This window comes from Anarrhichthys ocellatus, unplaced genomic scaffold (genome assembly GCF_004355925.1).
Source record: "Anarrhichthys ocellatus isolate YVR2014 unplaced genomic scaffold, GSC_Weel_1.0 scaffold4, whole genome shotgun sequence".
NCBI lineage: Eukaryota > Metazoa > Chordata > Actinopteri > Perciformes > Anarhichadidae > Anarrhichthys > Anarrhichthys ocellatus.
This window is the reverse complement of record NW_022280034.1, coordinates 11927897-11950554: the sequence shown is the minus strand read 5'-3', so window position 1 is coordinate 11950554 and position 22658 is coordinate 11927897. Positions and strand designations below refer to the sequence as shown.

Sequence of the window (22658 nt, the reverse complement as noted above, 5' to 3'; positions counted from 1 at the left end):
CACACACACACACACACACACACACACACACACACACACACACACACCACCCTCCCCTGTGATATAAAGCTTCTGGGTAAATGCAAATGGCAATTATTTAAATGCCAGACTGCCACACTCATTCTCTTGCTCGCGACTTGTACACCAATCAACACAAACATTCACACGCAAACACACGCTCTCTTTTCTGTATGTCCTCACATGCACAGCTGGCAGCTGCTGCGCACCAGAAGAGGATAATTAAGGGGGAAAACAACAATATGAGCGAAATTATGGATGTGGGGGCGGGGTGTTGTGTTATATGAGGGACGAAACTTTGTTTTGCTAAATATGAAAATGCAACATTCGGGCCTGGAAAGACACAGTGAGTGCATGTCCTTGGATTTGGGGGTGTGGGTACACTGCACTTTTCATCTGTGTGTTTCCTGCCACACAGTCATTTGGCTATGTGCTGGAGTTTGCCAGCCTTCCCCACTGACCCGTTTGTACTTAACAGCAGCGCTGTTGCTCTCCTGTGCCAGGTTGTGAGCCTATTACAGCTGTGCAAAATGTGTATGTGTGCGTCCGTCTCTGTGTGTGTGTATGCTTGTGAGCGTGCATGCGGGAGAGTGATCTTAATTAAAAAGCAGCCCGAATGATTGTAATGGTTTGCAGCAGCAGCAGGTCAGGTAGAGAGGACGGAAGCATTCATGCGTGAGCCTCTGAGGGTCTACAACCAGACAATGACCTTCCCGATTCCATCAAAGAACTTCTGGTACAAAACACACCGAGCATAGAAGTCACACAGATCAGGTCCCCACGCTGGGGAAGCTAAGCAAGCCGAGGAGATGCTCAAAGAATTTAGAAACATCATTTATAATCCATCATTACAGTCCAAAAGATTACGTCTCAATTTTCCAAGATCGGCATCTATTTTTCCAGCACAATGCAAAAAGTCCAAAACATATCAGATTCTTTTAAATTAAGGCCCACATGTGCCTCATAGTTTTAAACTATTCGTTTAAATATGTTACAAAAACAGATGGTGTAATGTATCCATCAACTCATTTCAACTGGAGGAATGGTCAGCTGGTTTCAGTGTTTAACACCTCCCACTAGACCAATACTTTATTTCCCGTGTGGATTTTAAGACTCCGTATTAAATCTGTTGGCAAAAGGTATTCTTATTGGTAATTTCAGGTACCTCTGGCATGTAGTCTGTGTACGTACCTTAGCTTTAAGCTCATCGTTGAAGTGAGGGTCATTGAACTCAACGAAGCGGAAGAACAGGGCCCGTTTTTGAGCAATGGAGTAGTTCTTGGGAATCTCCTCCTCCATATACTCCTTCAGGAAGGTCATGTTGCATAAGAAGCGACCTGTGAAGGCGCGCAGCAGCTGGAACAGCAGCTCAATCTCTGAGTAGTTACGCCTGTTGAGGAGACAAGGGGGGGGTCAATGTCGATTTTCAGATCGTTTGACAACTTTGTCTGATATTTCCATTTGAATAAGTGTACATACTTGCAGTAGCTGAGCAGGCAGAAGGCCAGCAGCTTGGGCTCCTTCCAGTTGGTGGCAGCCATGTTGTCTTTGCGGTGTCTCTCCTGGAAGGCCTCGCTGACCCAGACTCGCCTCAGCTGACTGACCAGGGAGTGCTGCCCTGCCAGCCAACCCTCATCATTTTTCACTATGATGCTGATAATCTGAGCAGAAGGGATGAAGAAGGAACAGGCTAGAGGTCATATGATGGAATTACTGAATGTAGTATTCAGATTAGGGCTGTGCAAAAATATAAATACAGCTTTACGGTTATGTGTACCTTGATAGCCTGAAACTGCAGGTCCAATCTGGCTGTGGTGGTGGACGGAGATCCAGGTCGAACAGTTGCTGCAGTGCCAGCGGGGACAAGCAGAGGGACGAAGCGGTTGGGGTTAGAAGCCAGCACGTCTCTTAGTGGCTTGGCATCTTTGTGTTTCAGAAAACTCTGTATATGAACACACAGACATACTGTAACTATAACACCTTCAAAGACATATGATACAGGAAATTAAGATGTTTCTACTGGGAGTGATCTGTCTCAATGTGGGTGGTTTACAGGACCACTAAGCCTCGAAACACCCATTATATACGATTATAGCCGATTAGTGCGGAGGCAAAATGCAGTTTTGATGGCAAATGTGTCAATAAAAAGTCCTGGAGGGACTGCTACTTAGAGCTGCCAGTGTCTGACCATGAACATGCGACTCCACTGGGGGTCGTTCAGCGTAGCCTCCATCATGAACAGCTCCACCGTCTGAGATGGGTGACGTGTCAGGAACTTGATCAAAGGCTCCCTGAATGGACTGCCGGCCTGCCACAGGAGGGATGAGTGAAGCAGCAGAGGAGGGAGTGGAAACAGGCGGAAACAGGAAAAGATGGTAAGGATTTCATGAAGGCAAATGCACTGGGAGTTAAATGTACCATTTATACTATACATCAGAAAGAGTTCGTCTTAAAATGATCATGCATTGCCTACTTAGCCTATAAAATGCATGAAGTAATGTCGATGTTACAGCTTTTCAAGCTGTAACATCCTTACATCTTGAAGTTGGTGTCCTACCTCTATGAGCATGGCCCTCTCTGTCTTCATCACCACCTCCAGCAGAGGTTTGACCAGAGTCTGAGGTGCAGCTGGGATCAGGTGGAACAGGTTAATGATGGCAGAACAGATCTTCATCTCCTGGAGGAAGAGTCAGAGGAAGAAGAGCAGAGGAAAGAAGGGAGCGGATGAAATTTTTTGAAAGGATGATGGAACTAGACATGGACATAATTTCTTAATGACAGCCATTAAGGACAGCCACTGTAGAAAGACGAGGACAAGTCAAACGACTGAAAATGCAATCAGTGCGGAGTTAACCTCCCAGGGGAAAGGTGCAGAGTACCTCACTTGCATGAGTTCTTAGATTACATTCACGCAGGGTACAAACAAATAAAAGGACAGTATGCATGATCACTTTCATCAACCTTGTATTATCAGTATCTTAGAGGGGGGGAAGTCAAAGGGGAAGGGATGAAGGATTGGACATTTCTAAAACAGTCAAAAAGGTGAGGTTAGAGCAAGGTTGAGACGACAGTCAAGTGTCGGAAGACGACCACAGAGACGGACACAGAAATACAGGGGGAACTCCAACAGCACCAATACCACGACATTGGGTCGACGAAGCTGAAATCACAGAGAGTCGCCAACAGGGGGCGCAACACCGGGTCACATCTCACCTCAACGCCCTCCAACGCAGGCTGTACCGGAACGGGAGACAATGATCAGAGTCAGCAAAGCAGTACGTGTGCAATTGTGTGTCGTCGGCCTTCGTTCCGTGTGGAAGGTGAGCCGATGAGACGGGGTGATAATGAAATGAATGGGCAGACAACACTTTATGATTGACCTCAGGAACAACTTTTCTCAGCGTTTGGTGAATAACGGGGGAGACTGATATTTTGTTTTGGTTAAACCCTTTCCGTTTTCTTTCATGCGACATCTTTACTGCTCCTCTCAACCCGTTACTCGGCTCAATACTCTGTCAAACCCTGCTTTCATGCCCATCCTCCTCAGCCCTGCTCCGTCCTCTTTCCCCAGTTTTTGTCTTTACCGGGCTTGGCTAACTGACCCCTGACCCCGGCTTTATTGTCACTGCCAGCCTTCCTGTCAACACGCACAAAGACCCCCGGGTTGAGAGGGAGGGAAAGACAGAGGGCCAATTTGCATCTAATTAAACACACCGTTTTAAGACGGGGCAGGATGGACTCGCATAAAGGGAAGGCAGAAGAAGATGGGTTTTATTTCTGCGGGGGAGAGGCAGCTGGGTTTTTTTCTCCTCCTCTCTTTCGCTCTCACCTTTTTTATCTGCACTTACAAGGTTATCTGTCGGGGAGATAATGAGGAGACGCAGCGCTGGGCCCACCACCGCCTGCCTGGCGCCTAATTAATCATTGATTGTAATATGGCCACTCACAACTCATCTGGGAGGAAGCCACATTGAGGAGGTGTTGACTACATTCTCTGCCCCTTTTTTTTTCCCCCTGTGTAAAAAATGTGCCAGTAGACAGCGGTGTTGACCCCGCCTCCTACAGGATATGACTGCATCTTCATTGCATTCAAACGAGATTCATACTAAACTAAATAGTAGAAACAAAAACACATCTACATGTCATGAGCGATGTATTCACATTTTGTATTCAATTTCTTAAAGGTGTACGCATTGAACTCTCTGGTGTGTATACTTACACTGCCATCACTTCGCTGGCCTCCCTTGTGTGTCATTACAACTACCTCCATCCACTTCCTAAGGTGTTGCTGAGAAAGAGAGACAGAGAAAGATAAGATTGAGACTGTGTGTTGGCAAAGTGTGTGTGTGTGTGTGTGTGTGTGTGTGTGTGTGTGTCTGCCTAGCTCAATAGGCAGAGCATGGCACCAGCAAAGACCAAATATTTACTCAAAAGATTCAAGTAATTAATGAAAATATATATATTTTTCTTTTTCTTTGTGAAGCTACTACACAGTGGGCAGACAATAACCATTACTGGACCATGAACTGACACCTTGTATTAACCATGTGAGCCCTGTTGGCATTGCTACCCAAAAAATATCAACCTAAGGACAAGAATCAAATCTGCATGTGGCTAGTGTGCACTAGCATGTATCACAGAAAGCAATACTCTAATAAATTTCGGCAATTACTCAGTAAAACATTCAAACTTAAAAAAAGTATCAGATATTTAGAGATAAAATAACCTTCAGTAACACTGCCACAGTTAAAAGGTCTTGCTGTCATGTTGATGCCATTATTATAAACTGTGTTCTGTGCCGTTGTTGCAGAATGAAGAGATCTCACCATCATCTGATCACAGAACTTGTCGTTGAAGGAGTTGGGGAAAAGGCGAGTGACGGAGGTCAGCCGGTTCACCACATTGAGCGTCAGGCTGCGGTAGTCCCCCAGCATCATCAGCAGGGGCCGCATGTGAGTGTGGATCTGGTCCACCTCAATGGTTGCGCCTTCCAGGAACTAAAAAATAAATTTAAATTAAAAAAATAAAACATAAAAGATTACAGGGGAAACTTCAAAACGTTTACATACAACTCTTAATATAAATAAATATTGTAAAGGAAACAAGATAGTAATGTTGAAAAACCTAAGGTAGAATTTGTAAATATAGAAAAAGATGACATCATCATAACTCGGAATACAGGCTTGTTTTTCTCCGATGTTATCAAACCTTTCATAAAAAAGTAGTTGAAGCTTTAAAGTATTATTGAGGTCTGTGAACAGATTTATTTTGTACCGAATAATTTTAATGTCCCTTCCACAAATTTGTTTTCCCCTCTACATTACACCTGGCCTTGTCAGGTTTTCCAGCACCATGAACTGTTCGCTACCCCTTGTGTCTCCATTAAGGAACTAAGGCCACTCAAATGAGGGCATGACCAGCCATAAACAAGCACACATGCCAACACCAAACACTGATATCACACACACACACACACACACACACACACACACGAGGGAATGATGCATGGCAGCCACATTAATTTTCCTCTCAGTGCAGAGAACAAACACTCCATCCTGTATCGATCGGGCCATGGCAGCGCTCATTAGTGCGAGCAGGGCAGAGATGAAAGAACGGAGAGAGCAGAGAATGGCGAGGCAGAAAAATAAATAAAAAAATCAAAAGGATGGTGGAAAGGAGCGATGGTGGCAAAGAAAGAAAATGAAGGACACAGCAATGGAAGGAAAAGGAGACAAAGAGCTCGAGGTAGATGGATAGAGGTGGAGATGGTATGGATACTTTGATGAATAGAGAGTGTGATAAAGCAGAGGGAGGTCCGGGTGAATATAATTGGGTGGGGAAATGGTACGAGGGTAGGATTAACAAAGGACCTCTAAGATGGCAAATGACATGAGTGGCACAGATAAAAGAGAGCAGGAAAGAAGAGAAGCACGGAAAACAAGATAATAAAAAACTACTTAGAAAACAAAATATGAAAAACAATAACACAATTTAAAAGCACTTAAATAACATAAGAGCGAAATAAAAAAAATAAATAAATAAAAAAAAAGGTATAAGGGCGACACAGAAGAAGGCCATTTTAAAAAAAGGTGTAGAAAATGTGATTGTAGAAAAGATTTAAAGGGTGCCACCGTGTGAACTCGGGTGGATCGCTTCATAGCTTAAGGCGCAGTCTTTAATCCAGACTTAGAAAGGTCATGTCAGTGCGTCTCAGGCTGTTTTCTGCTCAAAGGGAACTGCAGTTGAAGTGAGTGATGTAACGCAGGTCTGAGCTTTCTCAGTAATCAATAACGTCTTGAAATAAATTCAAAATCAATCTTCTTTTTAAAAATAGAGCCAATGTAAAGATGCTAAAAGGACAGAAATAAAGATGTGTCGACCGCTTTGGTCGAGATTGTGAACTGTAAACATTTATAAATGCAGCCTGCTTTAAACATTCTACAATTTGAAGTGTAACATTTTCCTGTAAGTCCAAATGTAAACTAATTACAAGCAACACAAACCAGGTTAAGAGATGCTGCACTGACCTTCCTCATACACGCCTCGCCCGCTTCCTGCAGCTCATTGTTGGTGGAGTTGAGGGCTTTGAACAGGGCAGCAATGATCTTCTCTCTGGACTGTGGTAAGTAATTACAAGCTGCAAGGGCATCTAAACGGGGAAAAAGTAACATTAAACAAACCCTGTCTGACAAAAAAAGATGGAATAATCCAAACATAGCAAGTCAGCATTATTTAAATACTTCAAAATGTTGTCTTAGATAGTTATTCATTCAATGTGAAGGCCAACTCACTGAGAGCAGCGATGCGGAGGGGAACGAGGGAGGGAAGGCTCTTGTAGCAGGGCAGCTTCATCAGAGCAGCATCCTCCGTCTCACACAGGTTCAACAGCTGGGGGGAGGGGCAAAGGTCATAGGTCAACACTATTTGAAATGTTTATATATTTAGTGAAAATATGCCCCAAAAAACAATGTGGGGAAAAAAAGGAGCTTTGTGAAAATATCCACAAACACAAGAAAATTGAATGAATGTGTGATAAAAACAAATGAGGAAATCATAGTAACGGAAGATTTGATTCCGGTCAGTGACCTCTGCCTCTTGCATACCTCTGTGTAGAAGACCTTGTGCTCCATGACATTGAGGTCCATTGTGAAGAGACGGGGCTGCAGGGTGGTGCAGAAGGTGTTGCCCTCCATCAGGCCAATCTGGGCGTTGGCAGGCTGGTGGCGGAGCAGGTGTTTCTTCGGAGGAACCATATCTTGCAAAACCTGAAGAGAAGGAAACAAAAAAAAAAAAAATCAATGAATGTGGATTAAAAGACTTTATTTCAGTCCAGAGTGACCAGACACACTGCATCTGTAATTGTAGCCTATCTTGAGTTTAAGCTGAAATATTGGGTGCATTTTACATAAAACAAAGTCTTGTCCAGCACAGTATATATACACAGTTGGAGAAAACACTACAGTCCTTGGTTTCACCTCTTTGTGTGGCTCCATGATGACGGTGACGCTCTTGCCGGTGACCTGGGCGAGCACCTGCAGGGAGTGCATGGCCTGCTTCCTGACAGTTGAGTTGGGGGAGGTGACCTCTCGCACCAGGTCGTGCGTGACCATGTGGAAAGACTTGTCCTGGGCGGCCAGCAGCTCCTCGGTCTTCTCCTCGTCTTTCAGCGGAGTGGCACAGCGCACGAGCAACTGCTCCAGGGTGGTCTTAGCCATGGCCACGGCGCCATTCGACACCTCATTGTGAAAATCAATAAGTTAGTAAGTACACTGCTACTGCAGTGAGTGGTGCAACAAAAGAGGAAAGTTGTTACATTGAACCTCCTGCGAGCCTTTTGTAAAACACCTCGTGAACACAAGTCGACAACAAACGGATGCAGGTAAATCTTTGTACGGTCACTTCTAGATTGTTTAGTCATTTTCTCTCACCTCTCCCGTGAGGTCCATCATCACGAAGAGAAGGGCCTTGAGAAAGGTGAGCTGGTTCTGCAGCACCCAGATCAGAGGCAGCCTCTCCATGAGGAACTTGATGGACACCACACCGCCGAGCTTGGCGTACCAGGCCTGCTCATAGCAGCAGGCGCACAGACGCTCCACGATGTAGGAGAACAGGGGCAGCTGGCAAGCCTGAAGATGTAGAGAAGAGGACAGGACGATGACCAAACACGTAGAAGAATGATTATTAAATGTCAAGAACCTTTCAATTTCATCAAGGGGTGAAACATCGAGTTATATTAATGGCCAGCACAGACACCACCAGAGATATAAAATAATTAGCACAATGAGTAGAACGTCTTTATGATATTCATAAAATAACTGAAGCCTCCATTATCCTCCCCCCAGAGACTTACCCTCTCCTTGGAGCCAAGGATAATGCTGGCGACGTCGAAGATGACCGCCAGGGCCACCTCCCCAATCTTACACAGCTCCTTCTCCTCGTACGCCATGCAGATAGCTATGGCGTCGATCAGAACCAGCGGGTCCATTCCCTTTGAGCCGTTCTCCTCGCTGTGGAACATGGCCGTGCTCGGCTGGCTGCCCAGCTGGTAGCTTGGCAGCAGGAACGGACCTGGGATCACGGGGAGGCACAAGTGGAAAGGAATTATGGGCCGCCAGAAAAACGTGCAGAATTTCTTCCATAGTCTTTTACTAAAGATTTGTATCTGCAGTAAACCATTGAGCCACATGAGGGAGCCTGAACGTTCGCTTTGTTCTGATAATAGTCCCCTAATTAGTACATTGAATCTAAAAAGAATGAGGATTTTATAAAAATCTTAATAGAGAAACAGAAAAGTCAGCAAAAGGACAAAATTGGAAAGAGACTGATATTGTTGTGCAGCTGTGAATCAATGCCAATACCGGGGCAAAACAGAAAGCTAATATTAGATGTAGAGAGTGGAAAGAGCACCGGTCCCTCACCACACTGCTGAGCCACAGCGACCATGGTGTAGTGGCGAATCAGGCTGGCTACGAAGGGCAGCGCGCTGGGCCTCAGGTCCTTTATCACAGCGGACATGAAAGCCCCAGTCAGGGCCTGCTCAAAAGTTCTGCGGGCGGGCGTGTCTTGTGCTTTGTAGCGGTGAGAGATGATGACATTGGGGATCCACTTCTCAGCGAAGCTAAAGGGGGAGAAAACACACAATAAATTATAGGATCACATATTAACAAGGACAATATGTGACAGTGGCACTGAAACTTTAGCGAAAAGCCCAAAAATCATTTAGTGGTCCGTGTTCAGCAGCCCGTTTGCTAATATTTCAAAAATAAAGATCCATGTCCATTGCCTTAAATATTCCCTCTCCTCTTAGCTCCTTCTGCCTTTCTGTTTCTCTGCCTCCCTCTTTGTCCCCTGTTGGTATTTTAGTTATTTACTGCAGCTGAAGGCTACTGGGCCTTGGTGTGATTGAGCAGCTGTTTTCTCCATGCTTGAGCTTGTGTTTTATAATGCCACACACCAGGGGCAGACCTGATGGATCGCTTCATTTCATTATTGCCTTTTAAAAGAGAGAAGTGGAGGGGGGGGAGAAAAGAGCTAGCACGTAGCATGGCGGGTGGAGAAAGTAGGGGGCGGCATGGCTGACAGAATGTCACATAGCTTGCCCTTCACTCATCCGGGGGCCTGCCACTCCAACACTACTGCATTCTCCCCAGTTGGCATTTCATGACGTTCTCTCTCTCTTTTTTTTTCTTCTTCTTTTAAAACTACCAACGGGTACTTTTACAGTGACCAAGTACTGAGGCAGAGGAATGTGAAAGAAGATGAAGAGAGAGAGAGAGAGAGAAAAAAAAAAAAAGGAGACAATAATCTTTTGAGAGAGTGAGGACACAGCAAATCGAGACATCTTACATGAGGAGGGGGCAGGTGCAGGCCTCCTGATCATAACTGACACACCTCATTATCCCCACAGAAATGTGCTAACAGACGTATTCATGTGGATGCCTGTGTTAGTGCATAATGACAGGAGAGTGTAAGGGGCATGGTGTAGCATAAACAGACAGGGGAAAGTCAATTAGCCCCTGCCCGAGGATCAATGATGGTAATGTGACTAACCCAGCCTACGTCCGACCCCCCTTCATGTATGTGTCTCCGCCTCGCAGTGAAGCCTGCCACAGGGTGGGTGGGTGGGGGCTGTGAGTGTGTAATTAGCAGCTCCCGCTCTTGAGACAGAATTGATGAGGCAGGGCGTGGTGGTGGGGGAGAGGGGAAGACGTGACGGAAGAGACTGAAAGCAGAGCGTGTCCGATAGGGGTGGAGGTGAGCCGATACGCACAAAGCTGATGGTAGAGTGATCAGAGACGTGGATGTGTGTGGTTTGTAGATTTATAAACGCTCAAGAACATCCTTAAAATATATTTGACTTTTTTTTTTTTTTTTTTGAATGAATACCACATTAACCACAGAATGTTTACTTACTTGGGATGAGACAGAAGCTGGTAGAGAGCGTGCTTGTTGTCGTCCAGACTGGTCATGGCCACCAGGAAACACTTAATGACCTCCCAGGCCTGTCGTCTGTAGTAGGGCTCTGTGTTGGCACTCTTCAGACAGTCAAGAGCCGTTTCTATCGCCTGGAGGGGAATATACATACCAGATCAAAATTACTTAAAAATCTTTTAAGTAATCTTTTTCACCATTTTATATTAAATAATATGGGAATTTAATTGCAATATTGTGATAAATCTGCAGGAAGCAACACAGGGCGCCATCTGGCCAAGCAAAGGTCATTATGATTTCTATATTATGGGCTGACAAGCCACAGCAGCCGGGCACTTAAAAAACATGGAGAAAATTAACTAATTAATGCCACTCAGAGCAGAGGGGAGAAGATGAGGAGGATGCGAGAATAAAGGGAGGGTGAGAGGAGAGATGAGGGCAAAGCAGGATTGAATTGTAGACCTGTCAGTGAATTAGGATATCGGGATATTTCTGTCAGGACTGAGACTCTTGTAAGTTCTCTATTACTCGAACTTTTGATACAAAATTGAAGAAAAAGAAGATTTTGAATATAAACTTCTAAGAAAACGAAACTTCCTATTCAAGCCTTTTACTTCCTAGAGGTAAAGAATTGGAAAAGGCAAAGAAAGCAGAAGAAATTCAGAAATATGCTGCTCAAATCCAAATCCCAGATTCAAGTTACTCAAATCACTGTTATCTCTCCGTTTACCTAACAGCACTTTAAACTCTCCCTCCCTCAATGTGCCAACGATACACGAGGCTGTATCACGAGCTTGTATTCGAGCCTTCAGCCCGTGCATGTGGGTGTGCAGCATGTGAGAGTGTGGGAGTCTGTGTGTCCTGCCTGCGCCCATGATGATGGCAAACACACAGATGGATAGCCAGAAAGAAGGAGCAGCCATTAGTGAGAGTAAATAATGCCGTCATGGTGGCCCACACTAGATTGATGATTACTGACTGGGGATGAGGAGGAGAAACAGCAGATGAATTTAATTACCTGGAAGACGCACACACACACACATCTCCTCACACGCTCACACACACAACCCCCCTGACAAGGACATATTGCTCTCAGTGGAGCACAATAATGAGGAATATCAAGCTCCTTTTACGATTAATTCTCTCTTTCTAAAACTGAACTACAAAAAGGTAAGAAGGGAGAGAAAGGGTCTTCAGCCGGACTTCAGGAAATGTAAAATCATCCAAAAACTTTCTGCAAACAACTTAACAAAGTGTGGTCCTACCTTCTCCATGGGTAGCTGTATGGACGCCTTGCAGTCGGTGAATTCGGCCTTGATGCTCGGCCCCTGGACCTCAGTCACCACATAGTGCAGCCTCTGAGACTCCTTCAGCATCTTCCTGTTGCTGCCACCAAACTTTCCCAACACCCGGTACGCTACGTGAGAGATGCTCTCAGCCGGATTACGGAGGGTACGCCACAAGGCCTGCAACGCAGGAAGAGAAGGAGAACTATTGTAAGCTCCAGTGTTGATAGGAAACAAGAGAAGCAGGGAATTAAACAGTTAGTTGAAGAGGTGTGTGAGGTATCCCGGTTCAGCAGATATTGCCATGTCCACTGTTGACCACTAGAGGGCAGATATGCTAAGTGATATTGAGATAATGATCCAATTAGAGGATAGAAATGAGTTACTTTAGGATCTAAATGTGTCCTGCCAGGCAGCTTAGTAAATATTGCATTGGGCGTGATAATGAGAAAAAAAAACCCCACCTGCATGAGCTCGGCCCTAACAGGCTGAATGTGGTCGTAGAGGAAGTCGGGCTGTAGGTTGTCCACGCACAGCTCCAGAGTGCGAAGGCCCTGGCTGACCAGAGTCTGAGAGCCATTGAGGGCAGACACCAGCGGATCCATGAGCATGGGCAAGTAGGGCAGCAAGGAGCTCAGCCGCACCGGCACGGTCAAACACAACTCCACAAACAGATCCTTCATGTGCTGCTTGTGAAGGCCACTCTGCAGCATGTTGAGACCTAAAAGCATCGGAAGGGCAGAAGAACGCATTAGGGGAGGAGTTAGAGTATACTTTTTTTCCTCACTTGTTAAATACAAATTTTAAGAGTAATGGTGTGTGAGGCTTTACCTTGAAGCAGGTTAGGTAGAAGGGGCAGGAACTCCTGGTAGAGCAGGTCATGACTGCCTCCACCAATGGAACGGAAGAGTGCCCGGAGAAGCAGGAAGTAGTTGTAGGGTTCCTTAGCTGATTGGGCCAGCTCCATGGAGCTGTTCACGATCTTGTGGAGGTGTGGCTGAGGAGACGGGGACAGTCACATTAGTTAAGAGTGACACAAATAGAAACTAGCCTCACAAAAAAAAAAAAAGACACAAGAACATCCACTTACCTTGAGCATCTGTTCGTTTTCAGCAGCAAACAGTGACACCGAGCCGAACACTAGTTTGAAGAGCTTGAGGTAAAGGTTTGAGAGCTCAACGTTGGAGCCCATCTCTGGTAGTCTCTCCAGAAGATACTCCACTAGGATGGTGGCAAATAGTGCAGACGTCGACAAGTTGGCCAGGAACGAATTTGCCACAATCTGTGAAACAGAAAACAAGAAATGGAATTATAGCTCGTGATGAATTAAGAATGAAGACTGCATTATCTGAATTGTTAAGTATTGAAAAAACTATAACACAAGACACAAAACTAATTCACACATGTGACACTTTTAATATATGCGAGAGCGTGTACCTGCAGCGCGTAGTTCTTGGAGATCCTCTCCACCATGTACGGCACAGTTGTCTGAAAGATCTCCTTGAAAGTGAGGGGGTTCATCATGGTGAAGACCCCGGCAAAGTGCTCCAGAACTTCTTTCTCCTCTTTCATGCGCACAGTCTGACAGTTGGCCACCCTGATGTACGTCTGCTGGTTATTGGCAACCTGAACCTGGTCAGAAGAGACATGAGCTGTTACATCGGGCTGTGGTTGGATTTAAATCGTTCTATTAACCAGTCATGTCTTAATAAGGATTATAATAGAGGCAAACTTCATTTTACTTTATTTTTCTCAGTGTACAACTAACAAATAGTGATGGTAAAGTCAAGAACTCGTACCTGGTAGATGTCCAAGGCCTGCATGGCATATTTTACCAGCTTAATGTAGATTTGTGTCTCTTTTGGCTGAAGCTGCTTGTTAGGAATGAATTGAGCCTCTGCAAAAAACAAACAAAAAAAAAAAAAAACAGGTTAGAAATTCGAGATGCGAGATATACAATGATATGCTATGTTGCGCATGGATCTGTGTCATCTCACCTCCCGGGGCCTTGCAAGAGGTGATGCCCCAAGTGATCGTCTTCACGCCGCACACCAGAGTCTTGACTAAGCTGCGGCAGTCCGACACCTGAAAAGTCTGCTTGTCTTCCTTCTCGCTAGCTCGGTCGAAGGACGCCGTTGGGGGCGCAGGCGGAGCGGCAACGGGCGTGGGAGGAGCGGGAGGTGGAATGGCGGGGGTGGTGGACGGAGTGGGTGTGGCCGGCACCCCGGGTAACACCCCCGGGTCGACGACACCCATCTCTGACTGAGGCTTGCACTTCTTGAAGATGGAGACGAGCTGGTAACGTGCGATGGTGTGAAACTTCAGCACAAACACCTGATTTATAGGAAAAAGAGGGAAAGATTACTTAACAACATACAGTACATTACATTGCATGCATGTAATCCACATCAGTGTCTTTTAAACGGATCCAAGATCTGTGCTGCCTACCTCCAGCATCCTCATCAGGATGTCCCGTCCATTGCCGTTCTCCTGCTCCGACTTTGAACGAATGCAGTCCACCAGGTTGAGCAGCAGCTTGCAGGACATGGTCTGGATGTTGCTGGGAAGTGACTCGTCATCAATGTTTTTGGCGAAGAGCTGCACAGCTAGAGATAGATCCGTCAGGGGCAAGTTCTGACGAACATGGTGCACCAGGTCTGCTAGCGTGCTGTAGGCCAAGGGTCTGGGAAGAAATTGAAACATGCAACCGTGACATTCGGAGCAGAATTATAATCATATTTCACGACTTAATAGTAGTGAAAACCGAAAAAGGCTGTGCCCCCTTAAAACTGACATTTTCTAAAAAGGCAGGAAGAAGGAGTAATCGGGAGCAGTCAGCAAAATTTTGACAGATATGGAGAGTAGCTTTGGGAGGAAACTGAAACTACAAGGGAGATGTGGAGGAGAAAGGGGGAGAAAGAGCTAATGAGTGACACTGATGGTCCTGTCAGGACTCAGCCAACTGCCTTGTTTCCTATGTAGTGCTAATGTGAAATGACAGCTATTTTGTTGATGAGGGGAGCCAGTCTGGCATCTGAAGAGGGTCAACAAGCTTTTGAAGTCTACCTAAGGGGGGAGGGGGGGTGTTGGCTACCTGCCCTCTAGAGATGCGGGTGTACATGACAACTTGACAGCGTGATCTAAGCCGCAGTGTTGGAGTTTGGAGAATTTCGGCAGCACTGAGCGCTGCCTGATTAATAACTTAGCATGCACCTGGCTGAGCAATCAACCGAGAGAGAGAGAGAGAGAGAAAGAAAGAGAGAGAGAGAGAGAGAGAGAGGATCTGACACCGAGGGGATCAAAAACTCACCTCAGAGTCTCCCGAGCGGTGTAACCAGAACCGATCAGGATGGATTCATCGAAGAGTTTATCCATACAAGGTATGAACTCTGAAACACAAAACATGTTTTCATGGCATGATTCAAACAAATGTAGATTTACAAAAACTGGAACACGTGTTGCAATAAATTGTGTTAAATAATACATTTTTACAAGACAAATATAATAAACGTACAAAAAATAAATGAAATGTTTGTTTTATTAAATGTAATAATAAGTGTGTCAATGCTCTTTCCCCCCCGCTGTCACTAAATCACCTAATTATAGCTCGAGTTTCCTCAGCTTTCTTCAACCTCACAATGTCAAATCTCTTGCTGAAATTGAGCTGAATGACTGAAAAGGTTTTGAGCCACAAAAGCAGAAGTAACTCACAGTATAGTGCAGAGAATCATCAACAATGTGTGTCTCAAGATGTCACTGATAGGTCGTTGAGCTTTTATTCCATTTCATTCAGTCTCACTTTTCTCTGCTCAGACACCAAATCAAAATGAGGTTCTACAGCCAGTTTGACAGCCAATATATATATATTTTATTTCAGTGTGAAATGTGAAGAATGAAGTGCGACTCGGCAAGAATGTTTTTGACCAGGAAGAAAAACATCAAACAAAAATGTATCTTAAGTTTCTTCAACTTTCCCCAAAGAGAAAGAACTGCATTATGAGCCTTCCAATTTTCCTGTTTATACATGTACCTTGTGTGTGTGTGTGTGTGTGTGTGTGTGTGTGTGTGTGTGTGTGTGTGTGTGTGTGTGTGTGTGTGTGTGCGCGTGTGTGTGTGTATGTATACATACGGCTACGAAGGTCAGTAGTGAGGATGTGCTTGGCTGCAATGAGCAGTTCCTTGCGGAGGTGAGCCGTCTCAGAGGGGCAGTTGGTCAGCAGTTGCAGCATTCCCTTTACCATCTGCTGAGAGTACTTCCCTACCAGGTCCTGACGGGTACACACACACACACACACACACACAATGTGATTAAAAGCACAATTAATTCCTAAAATGACTGTATACGGAGGCAAGCTATGGTCAGCAGGAATAATGAATACACCGAGTCAATATTAATACGAGCCAAATGTTTGGACAATATTTCTTAATTGAATCTGGATGCATTTCTAAAACAATTTAATTCAACACACAGTCCAGGCGGGTGTTACCTGGTAGATTCGGATGATGTAGGCTAGAAATGACAGAGTCTTGATCTGAGCAGCAATGAAGTCTGCGTACAGCTCCTTGTTATAAAGCTTGTGTTGCCTGCAAAGGAAACAGCGTGATTTACATATAAAAGCTATTTAGTCCCATCACAGACATTAATGATGTCGTATACCTGCAGTAGCCGGCAATTATAGAGGTTGAGAGGAATTGAGGGTCTATGTTGGTGACTTGTTTGTGTCACAGCTGTTCCTGCATGCGAGGAAGACACTCTCTTCATACCTGCCAGAGACTGCAGAGGTATTTTCTCCAAATCAACTCTGCTCCATTTCCTTCCTGTTCCGAATGCTTAACACAAGTCTCTTCCTTCCCCGAGAGGTTTCACCTCCCGCTAAGCCAATTTCTCCCATTTTGACTTTCCAAAATGGATTTTAACTTCAAATTTGGCAGGCAAAGTGTCAGGGAACAGCGCCAACAACCCTAGTGCTGGATAGAAATGGTGGGGGGGAAATCATCCTCCTAAACGCGCCAAAACTAATTTTAATGGCTGTAAAATGAAAATGAACTTCGTTTTAGGGCACATTCCAATCCTATCGGACACACTTGAATAGCCTACTTCCATGAGCACGCACACGCACACGCACACACACACACACACACAGATGCATCTCACCTGGCCTGCGGAGACACCTGGAGCATGATGGTGTTCATGATGAGGGGCACAAACTCTGACACCACATTGTGAATGTTCAGCTTATATAGCTAAGGGGACAGAGCAAACACAGCATCTCATTAACTGTAATACACACGCATTATTAGAACTTCAGTGATACACTCCAAAACTTCTGGTTTTTATATTTTTTTGGGGGGGGGGGAGATATGCTAAAACCCTCATGACTTTAGTTAGTTAAATGCAGTTGAGCTAATTCAGTTAGTGGTGTCAACAGTTTTTGATAAATGGAAACTTAATTGCTAACCCTAAAGAAGTATTTTTTTACCCTATCATTTCAAATGTATTGACATTTTTATGTTTCCTTTACATGTAAAATTGCAGTGTTTTAGGGCTAAAGGCAGATATACACATATTTGCGTACATTTGTTTAATTTATTCAGGACTCTGGATTGTGTCACTTACCTGATACATCAGCACCACTATGATAGGCAGCTCTGCCAGCACCTTGAGAGACAAGGACCCCCGTGGGATGATGGTGTGCTAGAGGCAGAAACAAAGTGAGGATCACAATGAGGATGAGCTAAATGCTGGACACGAGCGGCACCTTTCTACAGCTGGAGCCCTATGAAATAAAGTGACTGACAGATATCCCATGGTCCCATCAATCAAGAGGTAAACAAAGTCAAGTTTAGAGAAGTGGACTTCTGACCGCAAGGTTGGCGATTTGAATCCTCGTCAGTACTTGTAGAGTATGTTGTGTTTCAGTACACTCTTTGTAAAATGAAACATTTTAAAGAAAACAAACTGGCGGTCAATAAAGGGCCGCGGTCCTCAATGAGACACAGTCAGCACTGCATGAAGTTAAACTGACATAAGTGAATGCGTTATAAAACTTTAGTTTGAAAATGTATGCTGAAGGAGAGCGTAAAATACTTTTTATGTATTTTCTATTAGAGGGCAGTTTGGTGGTTTCTCCTGTTAGAGTACCGACATGGTGCACTACTACCATCCTGTGGTTACAGGCAGTACTGTAAAACTATGCAGATGTAAGATCCTACAAACGGTCGGTTCGCTTACTGTTCGTGTTTCGCTGTCTTCCCTCTCTGGTGCCGTCTTGACCAGCACTGACGTGATCATGCCTACCATTTCCGGGGAGGGAACCGTGTTCTCCGCTATCACCTGGGGGTTCTCGAAGTACCTGGCCTGGTGGGAGCAGAGGGAGACGGCAGTTAGAAGAAATCCAGGAAACATGGATACAGGTGGAGAAGGAAGAAAGGCAGATAGTCAAAGAAAATGGCAATTTACTTTGTGTTTCCAGTAAAAGCCTGAGCCAATCAGAAGCAAACACTTCTAACTGAGAGCAGAGCCACCTGCTGTGAAGGTTGTACTTACAACTACTTTTGGAAGGTCTTTGTAAATCTCCTTCACAAAGTCCAGAAAGTGATGAATCTGAGAAGAGAGGATTATTGAAAACATGTGAATCCAAGACTTCAAGAAGATGGTCCAGTGTTTATATTATTTTTTTTATAAAGAATGACTCTCTTGCATCACAGGAATATTGACAAATGTGCTTTTAGAATAGAGGGAATTTACTAAATTGATGACAGCCCCATCTATATCACTTTACAAAATTCTTTCACAACTCAATTTCTTTTTCAAGCAATAAGGCTGAGAATCTCACCTCCTGGGAAATTGGAGGCCGGAACTGTTTGTGCAGCTCAATAATGATGCGAAGGCATATCAGCACATTTTCCTCATTTTCAATCTGTGTAAAAAAAAAAACCAAGAACGTGAAACGTGAAATCAAACACAATAGCTCTTATATCTCTAAAAAAAGTGCATATTTACATATTATACATATATGTCGTCAGCAAATGTCACTGTTTTCAGATGCCACAGCAACAAACCCCACCTGTTTTAATAATTCTTAATTAAAATGTCTACTCAAAAACAAATCTATAACCACATGTTGCAGCTTTTGGGAGGAGGTTAATATTAGTTTTCCAGCACTTGATGTGCATTTACTGAGCTAACCAATGAACTGTTAGAAAGCAAGGCCAATCCACTACAAGTGTAAAAAGTTATATAGCAACTGAATGACAGAAATAACAATAAAAAGTTCTGTTGTGAGAGAATAGGACTCATACCTCCAGGAATCGGAACATCACAGACAGGACGTTCTTGGTGTGAGGACGAAGGTGCTCATTTGTTGGAATGCGGTGGATGATTTCCAGCACCAGCTTCCTCAATTGCTAACAAAAAAAAAAAAGGACAATATGTTAATGCAAAGTATCAAACCATTTGATACGATCAAAGTGACTGATTTAATCAAAAGTGGGTGTATGGGATTACAACAGCAGTCATGCTACTTAATGTAACATAACATTTTCACTTACAGACTTGTGTCTGTGATCAAATCAGTACTTCTGCTACACTGGATTTCTGTTCGTAGAGTTTTTGAACATTGATTGACAGATTAGAAGTGTTGATTCTCGGAAGAAGCACAGACTTTAGTCTAAAACTACATACCTGTGTAGGTTTTTCTTGCAGGAATTGCACCTCTCCATCCTGAAGAAATGTGAGGAAGCGAGGGATGATGTGTTCCAAGAAGGTGGAGTACTGAGGCGAAGATGTCACATTCTGAAATTTAAATTCCAAGACATGTTATGTCATTTAGTAACTCTGTGTATCCAGTCATGTTTCAGTGCAGAGCCAATTTTCATCAAAGGTTTTTTCTTCCTTGCTGCAAGATTATTTCACGCCATCAAAAACGTACTTTATTTCCCCCTGGTTGTGTTACAACTCAAAAGAATCCTTAGAGAATTAGACCTTTGCAGAATCGATTAAACTTCTTAAAATCCACCATCATACTTTAAAAGAAACAAACTTACTTCAAAGTTCTCGCTGACCTCCTGCATCATCTTCAGCTTTGTTTCATCAGCTGGAAGTTGAAGGACAGAATGTCGCCGTTAATCAAACTTTCTTAAGATATAGCTCTGCTTTTCATGGCGGCCTCCGTGTGCTCAGCGGGGACTCTCAGATCTTATCAGTTTTACTTTCATCATCCAGGTTGATCAAAGGTACCTCAAGAATCACACTCACCATTCACAACACTCACACAGACAAGCACTCTCCCAGACACGCGTACCTTTGACTGGACTAAAGCATATCGCTCTCATCACATCGCCCATGCTGAGCACAAGTGCCAATCATATATTTTGCTGACACTAAGCAGAGAAAAGTTGCATCGTATGGATTTAATTAATATGTATGAGAAAGGTGTGCTTTGAATTTGCAACTTTAATGATTCAAATTCAAAAGAAGAGATGTTATAAGACCCTCTCTATGTCTGTGGGAATAGCTACATTCATTCTTACATGAATTCCTATTGTACAAATATCTACTTAATACTCTTATCATTTAAAAAGTGGATTAAAACTAATGGGATATGTTGCATATATCCCTTGATATTTAAAATGTGATTGAATACAGATAAATATTTGTTTTCTGAATCTGCATCATTTTGAGGCTTTCTTCTGCCATTTTCCTACATCTGGAATAACTCATGTCTGGCAATGCACTGCCAGGTCTATGAACTTACGTGTGTTAGCGTCTGTGAGTGCTGCCACAAACTGCAGGTACTTCTTCATGAGTGTAGTCTGGTCGACCACAGTGGGGCTGGGCGCGGGCGCGGGCACAAAGGCCATGGTGGCAGATGGGACAGACCGGACTGCTGTGGGGAAAGGGGCAGACAGCAGTCGGCACAGATCTCAGTGTGATCTCATGTACACTGCAAACATGCGGGAAGAAAATATCCGTTGTCATTCATTTCAAATGAAGAAATTAACGTAAAATGTGCATTAAATGTAGGCAAAAATCAGCATTTTTACGAAAAAATTAGCGTTTCGGAAATCGGTAACAGATCCACAAACATGCCTCTTACCGGGCGCACATTGATGACATCATAACAAGCGTCGGCTAGCACAATGTTTGTATACTGCGATAATATTTGTGAATTAAAAACGAGTTTTATGAAATCAAAGTGGGGAGCATTACATTGCTAAGAGGCGTTGCACGCTTATGCATCGACTCAAGACCACCACAAAAGGCACATTGAATACTAATTTGCAGAACACGCTAGCAACCGTTAGCTAATAACCGTTAGCTAGCTTTCCCAAAAGAAAGAAAGCGCTCGCGAATCCCCTAACATTACACGCACACTTGAAGAGGAAATAAACACAGGCCACAGAGAGAAAGCACTTTTTCTTAGACGAAAAAACGGTTTAAAAGTTCATTCGTGTACAGGAGGATGTGAAAAACACCTACTATTTTGCCAAAGTATATTAGAAAAAGCTAACCATTCGTACTTACCCAGCACCACAGAGAGGAAACTGCCGAATCGCTCCGTATCCGCCGCTCTCGCACTGCTGCTCAGGGCTTTCGACCAACTAAGATGTGTGGTATCCCTCCGCGTATTGGGTATCATATCTTTCCCATGAATCTATAAATACAGTGTAATAATGTTCGATTGGCAACGCTATATGCGGAGGACTGATACAATTGATTTTTAGTGTTGTAAAATTATTTGTATAACAAATTATTTGCCAAAACGTTTTATTCTAGTACCAGCGGAACGATACACAGTGAAACCTGTGGATATATGACCATCGTTTTCGATGGTCTTCTGGCTCCCAGGATTGTTAGCAAAGGAAGTAACTTTGCGGGTAACTGTGCTTGAACGCATCCCTGTTCAGAATCCTTTGGGAGGTGTACCGTAGCTTGACAGCATGTAAAGCACTCCAACTCATGCAGTTTTGGTAGGCTTTAAATATATGGCTTAAATATATTTGGTAATTTTGCAGTTTAGGCAAAGCATTGAAATAGGCAACTTTGCCAACTTTAGGCCCACTAAGTTCATCATTCTGAAGTTGTACAATTATCATGTTGGTTTGGTTTACGGGTATAGGTTCAAATTAGTTATATCATGAATTGTGAACTCAACATTTAGTAGCCTTATGATTTATAAATCAGTTGTAATATTAATGGGAATTATAATAGAGAATAACTGATCAATGAAACATTATGACGCAGGGGCACGACATGGAATGACACTGGAACGGAATTAAATTAATGTATTCGTTGTTTTAATACATTTCTTCATACAGTTGCATTAGCTGGCATGGTTTGTTTTCACCACAAGATGGCAGCAATCTGAAGGAGCCAGTGACTCCTTCATGAAATCCTCAGTGCTCAAAGTAAAACAAGCATCGTGCCAACTCTTTAAGTGTAACAAAACACAAGACGGTTTTTCATTTCTTGACTTGGGGCCAACAAGGGCTGCAGGAATCCTTTGAACTGGGAATGAAGTTGGCATGAAGTATTGCAAATATGGCACTTCCACATCATTTTCTTAACTGATGCCTGCATAAACGTGTTGTGTAAAAGCATAGGAAATTGGTCTCAGATCTTAATCTTTATAATTATAGTTTATTTTATTTATTTTATTATATTTCATAAGATGCTAGAGAATAGATGTGGGACATTAATAGAACTCAGCCAGACATCTGGAGTTTGGAATATTGCGGTTCTGTAAACAATTTTGTAGGGATATGGCTCAAGAAAACATCATGGTTTTGGTCAAATATTAGTCTAAGTCAATATTTGTCTTTTTTATTTTTATTTTGTATGTCTAATTGATTATTCTTTTATTAATCTTAGAAAACATATAAGGAGGATTGCCTATAAATGTATATTATTGAATGGTTCTG

At 43.6% G+C, this 22658-nt stretch overlaps 1 protein-coding gene across 1 annotated transcript in view; it reads right to left on the bottom strand.

The window, feature by feature from the left end:
• trrap (transformation/transcription domain-associated protein) overlaps positions 1-21251 on the bottom strand; it is a 71715-nt gene extending 50464 nt beyond the window's left edge. The window contains exons 1-36 of the mRNA XM_031842955.1: positions 20492-21251; positions 19782-19831; positions 19420-19530; positions 19038-19142; positions 18572-18655; positions 18283-18339; positions 17968-18093; positions 17353-17430; positions 16891-16979; positions 16223-16319; positions 15865-16003; positions 15046-15124; positions 14184-14418; positions 13733-14069; positions 13535-13632; positions 13173-13367; positions 12826-13017; positions 12567-12732; positions 12200-12456; positions 11715-11915; positions 10432-10583; positions 8937-9136; positions 8369-8586; positions 7947-8144; positions 7494-7754; positions 7122-7283; positions 6810-6906; positions 6546-6667; positions 4845-5015; positions 4238-4306; positions 3232-3252; positions 2576-2695; positions 2207-2326; positions 1796-1960; positions 1498-1679; positions 1210-1408 (exon numbers count right to left, since the gene is read on the bottom strand). Coding sequence (XP_031698815.1) covers positions 1210-1408; positions 1498-1679; positions 1796-1960; positions 2207-2326; positions 2576-2695; positions 3232-3252; positions 4238-4306; positions 4845-5015; positions 6546-6667; positions 6810-6906; positions 7122-7283; positions 7494-7754; positions 7947-8144; positions 8369-8586; positions 8937-9136; positions 10432-10583; positions 11715-11915; positions 12200-12456; positions 12567-12732; positions 12826-13017; positions 13173-13367; positions 13535-13632; positions 13733-14069; positions 14184-14418; positions 15046-15124; positions 15865-16003; positions 16223-16319; positions 16891-16979; positions 17353-17430; positions 17968-18093; positions 18283-18339; positions 18572-18655; positions 19038-19142; positions 19420-19530; positions 19782-19831; positions 20492-20597 — 5259 coding nt within the window. The 5' untranslated portion in view covers positions 20598-21251. The remainder of the gene's footprint in view (positions 1-1209; positions 1409-1497; positions 1680-1795; positions 1961-2206; positions 2327-2575; positions 2696-3231; positions 3253-4237; positions 4307-4844; positions 5016-6545; positions 6668-6809; positions 6907-7121; positions 7284-7493; positions 7755-7946; positions 8145-8368; positions 8587-8936; positions 9137-10431; positions 10584-11714; positions 11916-12199; positions 12457-12566; positions 12733-12825; positions 13018-13172; positions 13368-13534; positions 13633-13732; positions 14070-14183; positions 14419-15045; positions 15125-15864; positions 16004-16222; positions 16320-16890; positions 16980-17352; positions 17431-17967; positions 18094-18282; positions 18340-18571; positions 18656-19037; positions 19143-19419; positions 19531-19781; positions 19832-20491) is intronic.
• Positions 21252-22658: the final 1407 nt, after the last annotated feature.